Source organism: Lutra lutra, chromosome 3 (genome assembly GCF_902655055.1).
Source record: "Lutra lutra chromosome 3, mLutLut1.2, whole genome shotgun sequence".
In the NCBI taxonomy this organism is placed as follows: Eukaryota; Metazoa; Chordata; class Mammalia; order Carnivora; family Mustelidae; genus Lutra; species Lutra lutra.
In genome coordinates this window covers 137,874,756-137,889,465 of record NC_062280.1, presented here as the reverse complement: position 1 = coordinate 137,889,465, position 14,710 = coordinate 137,874,756, and the positions used below count along the sequence as shown (strand labels likewise).

At 41.2% G+C, this 14,710-nt stretch overlaps 1 protein-coding gene across 2 annotated transcripts in view; it reads left to right on the top strand.

The window, feature by feature from the left end:
* The window catches only part of THSD1 (thrombospondin type 1 domain containing 1), a 34,967-nt gene that overhangs the window by 17,448 nt on the left and 2,809 nt on the right, over positions 1 to 14,710 (top strand). Inside the window, exon 4 of one of the 2 annotated variants that reach the window (XM_047723293.1) lies at positions 2,358 to 2,516. The exons of the other annotated variant lie outside the window; for it this stretch is intronic. Coding sequence (XP_047579249.1) covers positions 2,358 to 2,516 — 159 coding nt within the window. The remainder of the gene's footprint in view (positions 1 to 2,357; positions 2,517 to 14,710) is intronic. 2 annotated transcript variants of the gene reach the window in all.

The window sequence follows — 14,710 nt, the reverse complement described above, 5'->3', positions numbered from 1 at the left end:
TTTACTTTATATATGCTGTGAACACATAATACTAGTTTTCTTTAGCAATTCTATTTTAGACCATTTAAAAAAAAGAAAAAAATGAATTTTACCTTTACCTTTATAAATGCCATTTCCAGCACTTTTCAATTCTTTGTACAGATGCACGGTTTTTGTTCTGGTATCATATTCCTTCTGCCTAAAGGATTTTCTTTTAACATTTCTTCTGGTGAAGATCTCCAGTAATTAATTTTATTCATTTTTGTTTCTCTAAAAAGTCAATTTCTCCTTAATTTTCAGAAGATACTTTCACTAGATATAGAATTCTGGTTTGGTCATTTTTTTCTTTCATTACTTTAGAGTTATTACTCCATCATCCTTGGCTTGCATGACAAGAAGCCTACTGTATTTCTAATCTTTATTCTTTTGTATGCAATGTATTTCCACCTTTCACCTCCCTTCCTGCCACAGCCTTCAAAGTTTTCTGGTTTTGGTTTTTAACTATTTAAATATAGTATGTTTAATTTTTTGCTTATTTGGTTTTTTTTTATCCTACCCGATGTTTTCTGAGCATCTTGATTTAACTTAGTATCTTTCATTAATTTAGGAGAATTATTGTTCATTATTTGATTCTCTTTTTTTCTTCTGGGATTCTAATAACATGGATGATAGCCTCTTTGATATTGCCCTTCAGCTCTTGGGTATTCTATTCTTTTTTATCCACTCTTTCTTTTTGATCTTTGTGTCTCAGTCTGAGTGATTTCTCCTGATCTATATTCAAATTTACTCTTTATTTCCTTAGCTGCGTTGAGTCTACTGATGAGCGTTCTCTTAGAAAGCATTCTTCATCCTTGTTACCATGTTTTTCACTTCTAGCATTCCATTTGCCTCTTCTCAATTTACAAATCTCTAATGAAATTTTTCATCTGTTCATCTTGCCAACCTTTTCCACTAAAGTCTTTAATATTCATCATAGCTATAATAATATTAATCATAGCTATTATAAGTTCTCTCTCTGATAGTTCCAATATCTGGGTCACATTAGAAGCTGGTTTCTTGATTACTTTATCTCTTGATAGTTTTTTTTTCCTTGCTTCTTTGTCTCATAATTTTTGGTTGAAAGTTGGACATTTTAATTTAGAACTGTAGACACCAATAAATAGTATTTGTGTGAGGAAATGGGCATACCCTGTTTTTGCTAGGCCTTTAGTGTGGGGATTGGGTCAATGTACTAAGGAATTAAGCTGTGTTTGGGGTTTTGCTGTTGCTATGGCCATCCTCGGGACATGACAGAGTTTAGAATTTTCTAATGTTCCTTTGCAGTTAGAGTAGGAGTTGGCTTACCAGAGGATTTTCCTCCATGCTTCTGTTGCACCCTCAATTGAGGCTTGAGCCTGCACATAAGAGAGGTTTTCACCTGTCACTCTTGCCAGTGCTAGCAGTAGGTTGTTGTTATTGATACTTGGAAATTACTAGCATGCTGCAGGGTAGGCGTTGGGTGATGGGAGCTAGAGAGCTTTTTCTTGTTCCAGTTCATCCTTAGTCTTAGACAAATGCTGTGCCCCTGAGTGTCAGAGATGGGGCCTTCTTGATGATCTTGCCCCTCTCCAGTGATAGAAGCTCTCTAATAGTCTGGCCCCTGTATATTTTTTTGCTCCTTCTAGGGGTGAAGGATTTCCTTCTTTTTCCATTCCTTAGAAGTACTATATCTCAACTGGTGCTCTCAGAATGACAGGGCTTCTGCTTTGTCCCCAGTGGTTGAGGCTCTTGTTGGGAGAGCAGATGGGGAGAAGGATCCAGGTAAGGTTTGTGTGTTTCCCACAGTGCCACTCCTTCCAGCCTCAGACCTCCACCACAAGGGAGGCTTTCTCTGGTCTTGCACCTACCCTCAGTCCTTCTTGTGAGCATTTGGTGAGATCCATGAAGAAGAGCCTGCAAGTGGGTACAAATTCCCATTGGGTTTGTGGCTCCCAGGGCTTTTGTATTCTCATGCTAGCCCACATGGGCTTCTAGCAGTTCGTTATATTTTTAGATGACTTCTCACCAGCTTGTATGAGGCCTGGTGTCTACCCCAGGAAGCTGGGTTTGCATCCTGTCTTTCCTTAGAGGAGCCTGACTTTCCTAACATTTCAGGCCATTTGGTTGCCCTGTGAGCTTTGCTCTAGGATAGGTTCCAAAAGGTTAATATTTTGTAAATTATACAGCTTTCTTTTGTTTTAAGGCTTATTAAACACTCTTTCCAGCTTTCCACATCTTTGGGCATGTTTTTATTTACTGACTTGAAGGCCTGAGATTTGAGTTTGCTGCTTCATTTGGGTGCAGTTAAATTCTGATTCTCAAATGAACTAGCATTAAAAGCATGGCTAATGTCCTTGCAGAAACTTGGGGACTGTGGCAGCCGTGGAGCCAATGTAGTACCACGTGTGGGGATGGTGTCAGAGAGCGACGCCGCGTGTGCCTGACTTCCTTCCCCTCCAGACCTGGTTGCCCTGGAATGTCCTCGGAGACCTCCCTGTGTTCCCTGGAGGAGTGTGCTGGTAGGTACCTTCTTTCTTTGGGAATTTTTCCCCAGAGGGACTGTTGAACCTATGCCCGCCTGAAAATCAGCAACCTGAATTCACTGACATTCTCTTAGTACTGCTGGCTTTACCAAGACTGTGTTCATTAGTGTGTCTCTGACTGGGAGTATCTCGTCAGTGAGATGACAGGGGATTGACCAATGTGGAAGATAAGGCAATGAGAGGCAAATTATCTAAAAGATTCAGACATCTGAAAACATTTTTAAAAATACAAGAACAGGGGGATGATCATTTCTTCCCAAGATATTTTTGGTTTTCTTTTTGTTTTCTTATTTATCCTTCCTTTACTTCTCCCCACCAAAATTGCAGAAGAACATATCATCTCAGAGAAGCCTGAGGGGACTACGTAGTCCATTATTTGTCAAAATGGGGCAAGTCACCCCATCTTATCTTCTGAAGGCCCTATGTTTACTACCCCTACCTAGGAGGAGAAGGTGGGGAGATTTCTTCTCGTCATCACCTAGAAAGTGGCCTTTCCTTCATCCTTTCAACATCTTGAAGGCACTCAGTAGGTGCTCCATGAGTATTTGATGTAAATGGTTTATAGATGTGATGCTGATATGGCTTAGTTTGGTTTGCTTCAGCTTATGGAGTTGAATTCCATTCATCTGCTACAGGTCACAGTAATAAGAATCCTTGCTCTTCCCACATACCATCTCACCAACTGATCTATAGCCAGTCCCCGCACTTAATTTGCTGGCCTTTGCTCTGTTCCTGACCCTAAGATAAAGTCTTCTGTCACTTCTTCCACTTTCCAATTCGAGTTAGAAAACTGTACCTAGTTCCTTGTCCGTTGGGGTCTGGAGGAGTCAGATGTTTTTTTGTGTTTGGATCTCAGAGCATCTTTTAGCCAAAACTACCTGGGAGCAACATCTTGGCCAGTGTCCCTGCCTGTGGCCGAAGAAATTCATTCTTTCTAGCTCATTTTTCCAGCCAGTGTTGTAGGCCTTGTTCCCTTCATTCCAGCATCCTGAGGGTGTTCCTTCTTCTGTTTTTCATCAGACTTAGGCTCTTGTGCTAGCCCTCAGTCTGCCCTGCTTCTTTCATAATCCCTTGGCCACACCCTGAATCTCTTCTTTCTCTGGTTATAGCTCATATTATTTTCTAAGGCTCTCTTCTCCATCTACTCTTTGTTCATAAGTCTCCCTCACTTTCACAGCTCCTTTCTTGGGCATAACTACCTTCAAATACACCCATGCCTCTCAATTCTGGGATGTCATGTTGTGTTAAGATATTCCATCTAGGGCACCTGGGTGGCTCAGTTGGTTAACCGTCTGCCTTCAGCTCCGGTCCTGATCTCAGGGTCCTGGGATCGAGTCCCACATCGGGCTCCCTGGTCAGCAGGGAGTTTGCTTCTCCCTCTGCATCCCCTGCCCCCATTTGAGCTTTCTCTCTCTCAAAAATAAATAAAATCTTTAAAAAAAGATATTCCATTTAGAGTTCCATAATGAATGAATGAATGAATGAATGAATGAATGCAATTGAATTTGGTCAATTGTCACTGACTTCTACTGTATTTTAGAAATGACAACAATATCAATCTTTTAATGACCAACTGCTATGTGCTAGCACTTTAAATACATTATCTCACTTATTTGGGATGCTGTAGCATAGAGAGGGTAACTGACCTGCCCAATATCAACAAGCTAGAAAGCAGAGGACTAGATCTGACCCATACTAAGCTACCTATCTTGAATATCTTGCGTTTCTACACAGGCCAGTTTAATTTTCTGGAAGCATCCACACCCTAGAATTAATAATCATTTTTGAGGATATGTGAAATTATTTCATGTTCTGATGTCCTAATTCTTTAATACTCAATGGAAACTAGAAAGTTATATATTATAAATTAGCAAAAGGTTAAGTGCTATAGGCATGCCTACTTCTAATGTAAGTGGTCCTTAGAGTAATGTTTACGTGGATAAAAATGATCATTTCTTCCAAGTGTTCTTCTCCCTATTTAATCTATTTCACACTGTTTGGAAATGTTAAAATCTGTTCTCAGTCTGCTTAGCATCAAGAAAGCTCCTTTACTTCAGGTGAAGGAGGGAGTTGATGAAGCAGAGAGGGCTAAGGTCAGCAGCTCTCGGGCTTTTCTCCAGCCATGTTTTTGAGGAGCCAGCCCCAGTGAAGGCTAACAGCTAAGTAAAGAGGTCCATCATGCATTGCTGCTCCCATGGACATAAGCCACCACTGCACACGGAAGAAGTGACAAGTCAGGAAACAAATCTTTCACCATCCAACGGTGTTCACTTGGTTGCAAGTTGGGAGTTTTGTTTGTCTTTGAAAGAATGTCTGCATCAAGTTCTATGTTAGTTTGACCGTCTTATTCAAACAGGAGTGGGAGAATCCATCGCCATTACACCCATGTTCCATCCGGTGGGATATCAATCATTTTGCTATTCCCTTTTTAAATGAATTAACCTAACATTTATTTTAATTTTTTATTTTTTCAGCATAACAGTATTCATTATTTTTTTTCAGCATAACAGTATTCATTATTTTTGCACCACACCCAGTGCTCCATGCAATCCGTGCCCTCTACAATACCCACCACCTGGTGCCCCCAACCTCCCACCCCCCACCCCTTCAAAATTCTCAGATCGTTTTTCAGAGTCCATAGTCTCTCATGGTTCACCTCCCCTTCCAATTTCCCTCAACTCCCTTCTCCTCTCCATCTCCCCTTGTCCTCCATGCTATTTGTTATGCTCCACAAATAAGTGAAACCATATGATAATTGACTCTCTCTGCTTGACTTATTTCACTCAGCATAATCTCTTCCAGTCCCGTCCATGTTGCTACAAAACTTGGGTATTGATCCTTTCTTTTTTCTTTTCTTTTCTTTTTTTTAAAGCTTTATAAACATATATTTTTATCCCCAGGGGTACAGGTCTGCGAATCGCCAGGTTTACACACTTCACAGCATACTACTACTACTACTACTACTACAATACTCACCATAGTACATACCCTCCCCAATATCCATAACCCCACCCCCCTCTCCCAACCCCCTCCCCCCATCAACCCTCAGTTTGTTTTGTGAGATTAAGAGTCACTTATGGTTTGTCTCCCTCCCAATCCCATCTTGTTTCATTTACTCTTCTCCTACCCCCTCAACCCCCCATGTTGCATCTCCTCTCCCTCATATCAGGGAGATCATATGATAGTTGTCTTTCTCTGATTGACTTATTTCGCTAAGCATGATACCCTCTAGTTCCATCCACGTCGTCGCAAATGGCAAGATTTCATTTCTTTTGATGGCTGCATAGTATTCCATTGTGTATATATACCACCTCTTCTTTATCCATTCGTCTGTAGATGGACATCTAGGTTCTTTCCATAGTTTGGCTATTGTAGACATTGCTGCTATAAACATTCGGGTGCACGTGCCCCTTCGGATCACTACGTTTGTATCTTAAGGGTAAATACCCAGCAGTGCAATTGCTGGGTCATAGGGTAGTTCTATTTTCAACATTTTGAGGAACCTCCATGCTGTTTTCCAGAGTGGTTGCACCAGCTTGCATTCCCACCAACAGTGTAGGAGGGTTCCCCTACCTCCGCATCCTCGCCAGCATCTGTCATTTCCTGACTTGTTAATTTTAGCCATTCTGACTGGTGTGAGATGATATCTCATGGTGGTTTTGATTTGTATTTCCCTGATGCCGAGTGATATGGAGCACTTTTTCATGTGTCTGTTGGCCATCTGGATGTCTTCTTTGCAGAAATGTCTGTTCATGTCCTCTGCCCATTTCTTGATTGGATTATTTGTTCTTTGGGTGTAGAGTTTGCTAAGTTCTTTATAGATTTTGGACACTAGCCCTTTATCTGATATGTCATTTGCAAATATCTTCTCCCATTCTGTCAGTTGTCTTTTGGTTTTGTGAACTGTTTCCTTTGCTGTGCAAAAGCTTTTGATCTTGATAAAATCCCAAAAGTTCATTTTTGCCCTTGCTTCCCTTGCCTTTGGTGATGTTCCTAGGAAGATGTTGCTGTGGCTGAGGTCGAAGAGGTTGCTGCCTGTGTTCTCCTCGAGGATTTTGATGGATTCCTTTCTCACATTGAGATCCTTCATCCATTTTGAGTCTATTTTCGTGTGTGGTGTAAGGAAATGATCCAATTTCATTTTTCTGCATGTGGTTGTCCAATTTTCCCAACACCATTTATTGAAGAGACTGTCTTTTTTCCATTGGATATTCTTTCCTGCTTTGTCGAAGATGAGTTGACCATAGAGTTGAGGGTCCATTTCTGGGCTCTCTATTCTGTTCCATTGATCTATGTGTCTGTTTTTGTGCCAGTACCATGCTGTCTTGATGATGACAGCTTTGTAATAGAGCTTGAAGTCCGGAATTGTGATGCCACCAACTTTGGCTTTCTTTTTCAATATTCCTTTGGCTATTCGAGGTCTTTTCTGGTTCCATATAAATTTTAGGATTATTTGTTCCATTTCTTTGAAAAAAATGGATGGTACTTTGATAGGAATTGCATTAAATGTGTAGATTGCTTTAGGTAGCATAGACATTTTCACAATATTTATTCTTCCAATCCAGGAGCATGGAACATTTTTCCATTTCTTTGTGTCTTCCTCAATTTCTTTCATGAGTACTTTATAGTTTTCTGAGTATAGATTCTTAGTCTCTTTGGTTAGGTTTATTCCTAGGTATCTTATAGTTTTGGGTGCAATTGTAAATGGGATGGACTCCCTAATTTCTCTTTCTTCTATCTTGTTGTTGGTGTAGAGAAATGCAATTGATTTCTGTGCATTGATTTTATATCCTGACACTTTACTGAATTCCTGTACAAGTTCTAGCAGTTTTGGAGTGGAGTCTTTTGGGTTTTCCACATAGAGTATCATATCATCTGCGAAGAGTGATAGTTTGACTTCTTCTTTGCTGATTTGGATGCCTTTAATTTCCTTTCGTTGTCTGATTGCTGAGGCTAGGACTTCTAGTACTATGTTGAATAGCAGTGGTGATAATGGACATCCCTGCCGTGTTCCTGACATTAGCGGAAAAGCTTTCAGTTTTTCTCCATTGAGAATGATATTTGCGGTGGGTTTTTCATAGATGGCTTTGATAATATTGAGGTATGTGCCATCTATCCCTACACTTTGAAGAGTTTTGATCAGGAAGGGATGCTGTACTTTGTCAAATGCTTTTTCAGCATCTATGGAGAGTATCATATGGTTCTTGTTCTTTCTTTTATTAATGTGTTGTATCACATTGATTGATTTGCGGATGTTGAACCAGCCTTGCAGCCCTGGAATAAATCCCACTTGGTCGTGGTGAATAATCCTTTTAATGTACTGTTGAATCCTATTGGCTAGTATTTTGGCGAGAATTTTTGCATCTGTGTTCATCAAGGATATTAGTCTGTAGTTCTCTTTTTTGTTGGGATCCTTGTCTGGTTTTGGGATCAAGGTGATGCTGGCCTCATAAAATGAGTTTGGAAGTTTTCCTTCTATTTCTATTTTTTGGAACAGTTTCAGGAGAATAGGAATTAGTTCTTCTTTAAATGTTTGGTAGAATTCCCCCGGGAAGCCGTCTGGCCCTGGGCTTTTGTTTGTTTGGAGATTTTTGATGACTGTTTTAATCTCCTTACTGGTTATGGGTCTGTTCAGGCTTTCTATTTCTTCCTGGTTCAGTTGTGGTAGTTTATATGTCTCTAGGAATGCATCCATTTCTTCCAGATTGTCCAATTTGTTGGCGTAGAGTTGCTCATAGTATGTTCTTATAATTGTCTGTATTTCTTTGGTGTTCGTTGTGATCTCTCCTCTTTCATTCATGATTTTATTTATTTGGGTCCTTTCTCTTTTCTTTTTGATAAGTCTGGCCAGGGGTTTATCAATCTTATTAATTCTTTCAAAGAACCAGCTCCTAGTTTCGTTGATTTGTTCTATTGTTTTTTTGGTTTCTATTTCATTGATTTCTACTCTAATCTTATGATTTCTCTTCTCCTGCTGGGTTTAGGGTTTCTTTCTTGTTCTTTCTCCAGCTCCTTTAGGTGTAGGGTTAGGTTGTGTACCTGAGCCCTTTCTTGTTTCTTGAGAAAGGCTTGTACCGCTATATATTTTCCTCTCAGGACTGCCTTTGTTGTGTCCCACAGATTCTGAACCGTTGTGTTTTCATTATCATTTGTTTCCATAAATTTTTTCAATTCTTCTTTAATTTCCTGGTTGACCCATTCATTCTTTAGAAGGATGCTGTTTAGTCTCCATGTATTTGGGTTCTTTCCAAATTTTCTCTTGTTATTGAGTTCTAGCTTTAGAGCATTGTGGTCTGAAAATATGCAGGGAATGATCCCAATCTTTTGATACCGGTTGAGACTTGATTTAGGACCAAGAATGTGATCTATTCTGGAGAATGTTCCATGTGCACTAGAGAAGAATGTGTATTCTGTTGCTTTGGGATGAAATGTTCTGAATATATCTGTGATGTCCATCTGGTCCAGTGTGTCATTTAAGGCCTTGATTTCCTTGTTGATCTTTTGCTTGGATGATCTGTCCATTTCAGTGAGGGGAGTGTTAAAATCCCCTACTATTATTGTATTCTTGTCGATGTGTTTCTTTGATTTTGTTATTAATTGGTTTATATAGTTGGCTGCTCCCACGTTAGGGGCATAGATATTTAAAATTGTTAGATCTTCTTATTGGACAGTTCCTTTGAGTATGATATAGTGTCCTTCCTCATCTCTTATTATAGTCTTTGGCTTAAAATCTAATTGATCTGCTATAAGGATTGCCACTCCTGCTTTCTTCTGATGTCCATTAGCATGGTAAATTCTTTTCCACCCCCTCACTTTAAACCTGGAGGTGTCTTCGGGTTTAAGATGAGTTTCTTATAGGCAACATATAGATGGTTTTTGTTTTTTTATCCATTCTGATACCCTGTGTCTTTTGATTGGGGCATTTAGCCCATTAACATTCAGGGTAAGTATTGAGAGATATGAATTTAGTGCCATTGTATTGCCTGTAAGGTGACTGTTATTGTATATTGTCTCTGTTTCTTTCTGATCTACTACTTTTAGGGTCTCTCTTTGCTTAGAGGACCCCTTTCAATATTTCCTGTAGAGCTGGTTTGGTGTTTGCAAATTCTTTCAGTTTTTGTTTGTCCTGGAAGCTTTTAATCTCTCCTTCTATTTTCAATGATAGCCTAGCTGGATATAGTATTCTTGGCTGCATGTTTTTCTCGTTTAGTACTCTGAATATATCATGCCAGCTCTTTCTGGCCTGCCAGGTCTCTGTGGATAAGTCTGCTGCCAATCTAATATTTTTACCATTGTATGTTACAGACTTCTTTTCCCGGGCTGCTTTCAGGATCTTTTCTTTGTCACTAAGACTTGTAAATTTTACTATTAGGTGACGGGGTGTGGACCTATTCTTATTGATTTTGAGGGGGGTTCTCTGAACCTCCTGGATTTTGATGCTTGTTCCCTTTGCCATATTGGGGAAATTCTCTCCAATAATTCTCTCCAATATACCTTCTGCTCCCCTCTCTGTTTCCTCTTCTTCTGGAATCCCAATTATTCTAATGTTGTTTCGTCTTATGGTGTCACTTATCTCTCGAATTCTCCCCTCGTGGTCCAGTAGCTGTTTGTCCCTCTTTTGCTCAGCTTCTTTATTCTCTGTCATTTGGTCTTCTATATCGCTAATTCTTTCTTCTGCCTCATTTATCCTAGCAGTGAGAGCCTCCATTTTTGATTGCACCTCATTAATAGCTTTTTTGATTTCAACTTGGTTAGATTTTAGTTCTTTTATTTCTCCAGAAAGGGCTTTTATATCTCCCGAGAGGGTTGCTTTAATATCTTCCATGCCTTTTTCAAGCCCGGCTAGAACCTTGAGAATCGTCATTCTGAACTCTATATCTGACATATTACCAATGTCTGTATTGATTAGGTCCCTAGCCTTTGGTACTGCCTCTTGTTCTTTTTTTTGTTGTGAATTTTTCCGCCTTGTCATTTTGTCCAGATAAGAGTTTATGAAGGAGCAAGTAAAATACTAAAAGGGTGGCAACAACCCCAGGAAAATATGCTTTAGCCAAATCAGAAGAGATCCCAAATTGTGAGGGGGGAGAAAGGGGATAAAAAGGGGTTCAAAAAGAAAAAAAAAAAAAAAAGAAACTATTTAAAAAAGAAAGCCGATAAAGAAAAAATATAAAAAGAGGAAAAAGTATATATATATTAGATAAACTATTTAAAAAACGTTAAAAAAGGAAACGGTAAAAGTTAAAAAAATTTAGCAGAAGAAGAGAAAAAGAAAAAAAAATTGAAAAAGAAAAAAAAATTAAATTAACTGCAAGGCTCAAAAATCATGGGGAGAAAGCCATGAGTTCCGTGCTTTGCTTTCTTCTCCTCTGGAATTCCGCCGCTCTCCTTGGTATTGAAACTGTACTCCTGGGTAGATGAACTTGGTCCTGGCTGGGTTTCCCAGCTTGATCTTCTGGGGGAGGGGCCTGTTGTAGTGATTCTCAAGTGTCTTTGCCCCAGGCGGAGTTGCACCGCCCTTACCCGGGGCCGCGCTGAGTCATCGGCTCGGGTTTGCTTTCGGGAGCTTTTGTTCCCTGAGCGCTTTCCGTAGAGTCCGGAGGACGGGAATGAAGATGGCGGCCTCCCGGTCTCTGGCCCAGAGGAGCCGAGAGCCCGGGGCCCCACTCCTCAGTGCGCCCTCAGAGAACAGCGCCCAATGACTCCCGTCACCCTGGCCTCGGCCGCGCTCCGAGCTGACCGAGCCTGCACCGGTTCAAGGCAACCCCGAGCTGAGAGTCACTCCTCGGCTCTGTCTCTGTAGCCGGCTTCCCCGTTCTAATACCGGTAAGCTCTGCGACACTCAGACACCCCCGATCCTTCTGCGACCCTGTGGGACCTGAGGCCGCGCTGACCCCGCCTGGGCTTCACCCCAGTTAAGCCTCTGGAGCGATGTCCCTCAGCGGAACAGACTTTTAAAAGTCCTGATTTTGCTCCGTTGCTCCCCTGCTCGCCGGCCCCTCCCCCCGCGGTCTATCTTCCCGTCGCTTTGGATTCACTTTTCCGCCAGTCCTACCTTTCAGAAAGTGGTTGATTTTCTGTTTCTAGAGTTGCTGTTCTTCTTCTCTTCAATCTCCCGTTGGATTTGTAGGTGTTTGCAATCTTTAGATAAGCTATTTAGCTGATCTCCCGCTACCCGAAGTAGTCTCAGCCTGCTACTTCTCCGCCATCTTGACTCCTCCGAATTAACCTAACATTTATTGGATACCAACTGTGTGTAAGTTATTGCGACTGGGGCTAGGAATATCTAGATAAGACTTGTTCCTGTCTGGAATGTGCTTATGACATAGTTGCTCAGCAGGCATGTAAAAAGGCATAATATACAGTACATTGTAGAGCCTGCAGTGAGAAAGATATCCACAGCTTGCTCAGGAAACTTGCAGGGGTGAAAATTCATGCTGGGAACAACTCCTTTCTTGGAGGTGGTGATATTTGATCTAAAGTGTGAAAGCAGAATAGGTGCCGCCTAGGTGAGCTAAGTGAGAAAGGGAACTTCAGCAAAGGGAGCCATGGATAAAAGCACAGAAGAAGATGGCACATTAAGAGACCCAGAGAACTGAAATTGATGTGTCTAGAGCATAGTGTGCCAGGAGGGAGTGGTAAGAAAGGAACCTGAGCAGGTGGCAGGAGTCTGATCCTGAGGGGCCTTGAAGCTTTGCCCTGTATTTCAGAGGGATGCCTCTCAGCTGTAGTGTGGAGAATACATCGGAAGGGCTAGGAGTGGCAGCAGCAAGGCCATTAAGTTTTTCAGCAACCCAGTGAAAAATGAATGGCTGCAGGGATGCAGAGGAGACAAGAACTCAAAGACTCTGGATATGGTGAGTGATGAAGAGGGAAGAATCAAAGTTGAAAACCAGGATTCTAGTACTGACAACTGCGTGGACACCTGTGCCATTTCCTTGAGATTGGATATATTGGATGAGGCACAGATTCTGAGGGAAAATTGTTGAGTCTTGGGCATGTGGAGGTGAAGGTGTTTGTAGGACATCATTGGAGAGAGCAGAGCTAAGGGACCCAGGTTGAGATCTAGATCTCCTTGCTTCAAAATTCCTGTTCTTCTCTCCAAAGGAGTACTATCATTGAAACCAAGAAGAGAAAAAGTCAGAGGAAGTGTTGGGCAGTAGCCTATACTGCAGAGGTCAAGGAATATCCAGACAAAACTTCTTTGAATTTAGCTATTAGGTGATTAATGACATTAGCAGAAGCCATTTCACTGGAATCCTGGAGGCAGGTTGCAGGAATCAGAGGTGATGTGGACGCAGTAAGTCAGCAAATGCAGACTCCTTTTTTTGTAAGCTTGGCTAGGAAGACCAGGAACAAGATATGAGAGTTCTAGAAAGTTCTTCTTAAAGTAAGAAGAGCTTAAACATGTTTATGTGGAGCTGCATAGAGGAGAAGCTGGAGATAATTGGTACAGAGCCTTGATCCCCCAGAGAAGGGTGACCTAGAGAGCACTTGGTAGACTTGCCTTTGTAGGAAGATACTTCTCCACTAATTCCATAGGGAAAGAAGTGAATAGAAGTGTGGCTGATCCTAAGTTTATTGGGGAGAAGACAGCAGAAGGAGCTGGGGGAGGGGTACACTTGCCTGATAGCTTCTGTTTTTTTTCGTGATCTAGTGGAATTCTGAGGAAGAGGGTATGTAGGGTGCTTGGGGAAAGTGGTGAAACCTGTAGGGGATGGAAATGAGTTGCTTAGGAACCCATTTAACAATTTGCAGGCGGTCAGGTTTGGGGGCTGTCAGTATATAGAGGTGTTGGCCTGCATGGGTATGTTATTTTCTCCACCAGGGCTCAGGCCCTGGGTGCAGCAGCTAATAATTCACATGTCTTGTTAATCTAGGGATGGACTTTTGGTATAGAGTAGGGAAAGGGGTATGTCTCAGTACTAGAGGTCAGACAGTTGAGCTTATTGGCAGGAGAATGGTTTGTGTGATGGATCGTGAGTGTGGGGTAAGTGTAATAATGATGAGTAAGTGAGAGGGGAGGATACTGCTCAAAAGTGAGCTATGAAGTTTAAGATTTTGGAAGAGGAGCAGTTGCAGACAATGGGAAGGTATGATATGTTGAATGGACAGTGACGTTGCCCAGATAGGCCTTGCTAGGGGATGATGAGGAAGACTGAGACCCGGGTGCTAGAGACTGATGGCTGCCATGAGGTTGGGAGATGACAGTATTGAGAGGGGAGTAGGTGGATGGTTTGAGTAGATGGCATGGGTATCAAAAGAGTAGAAGACACCTTGGATATTACCCCTAGTGACATATTTATGGATATATTTTTCCTCAGGGAAGGGAAACGAATGCAAAAATAAACAATTGGGACTGCACCCAAAGAAAAAGTTTTTGCATAGCAGAGGAAACCGCCAACAACACAAAAGGGCAACCTACTGATTGGAAGAAGATACTTGCAAATGATATGTCCAGTAAGGAGTTAATATCCAAAAAATATAAAGAACTTTTCCAATTCAACACCACACAAGCAATCCAATTAAAAATGGGTGGAGGATATGAGTAGATGGTTTTCCAGAGAAGACATAGAGATGGCCAACAGGCCCATGCAAAGGTGTTCAGCATCACTAACCATCAGGGAAGTGCAAATAAAAATGGCGATGAGATATCAACCTCACAGTAGTCAGAATGGCCAGTATGAAAAAGACAAGAAATTATAAGTGTTGGTGAGGATGTAGAGAAAAGAGAACCCTTGTGCACTGTTGGTGGGAATGTAAATTGGTGCAACCACTGCAGAAAATAGCATGGAAGTTCTTCAAAAAATTAAAAATGGAAATACCATATGATTAGTAATCCATGACTGGCTGTTTACCCCCAACATGAAAACACTAATCCTAAAAGATATATGCACCCCTAGGCTTATTGGAGCATCATTTACAATAGCCAAGCTGTGGAAGCAACCCAAGTGCCCATCAATAGCTGAATGAATGAAGAAGAGATGGTGTAAATAGACAATGGAATATTGCCCAGCCATAAAAAGGATGAGACCTTGTCATGTGCCACAACATAGATGGACCTAGAGGGTATTATGCTAAGTGAAGTGAGTCAGAAAGAGAAAGACAAATACCATATAATTTCATTTATTGTGGAATCTAAAAACAAAGCAAAACAAATAAAAAACAGACTC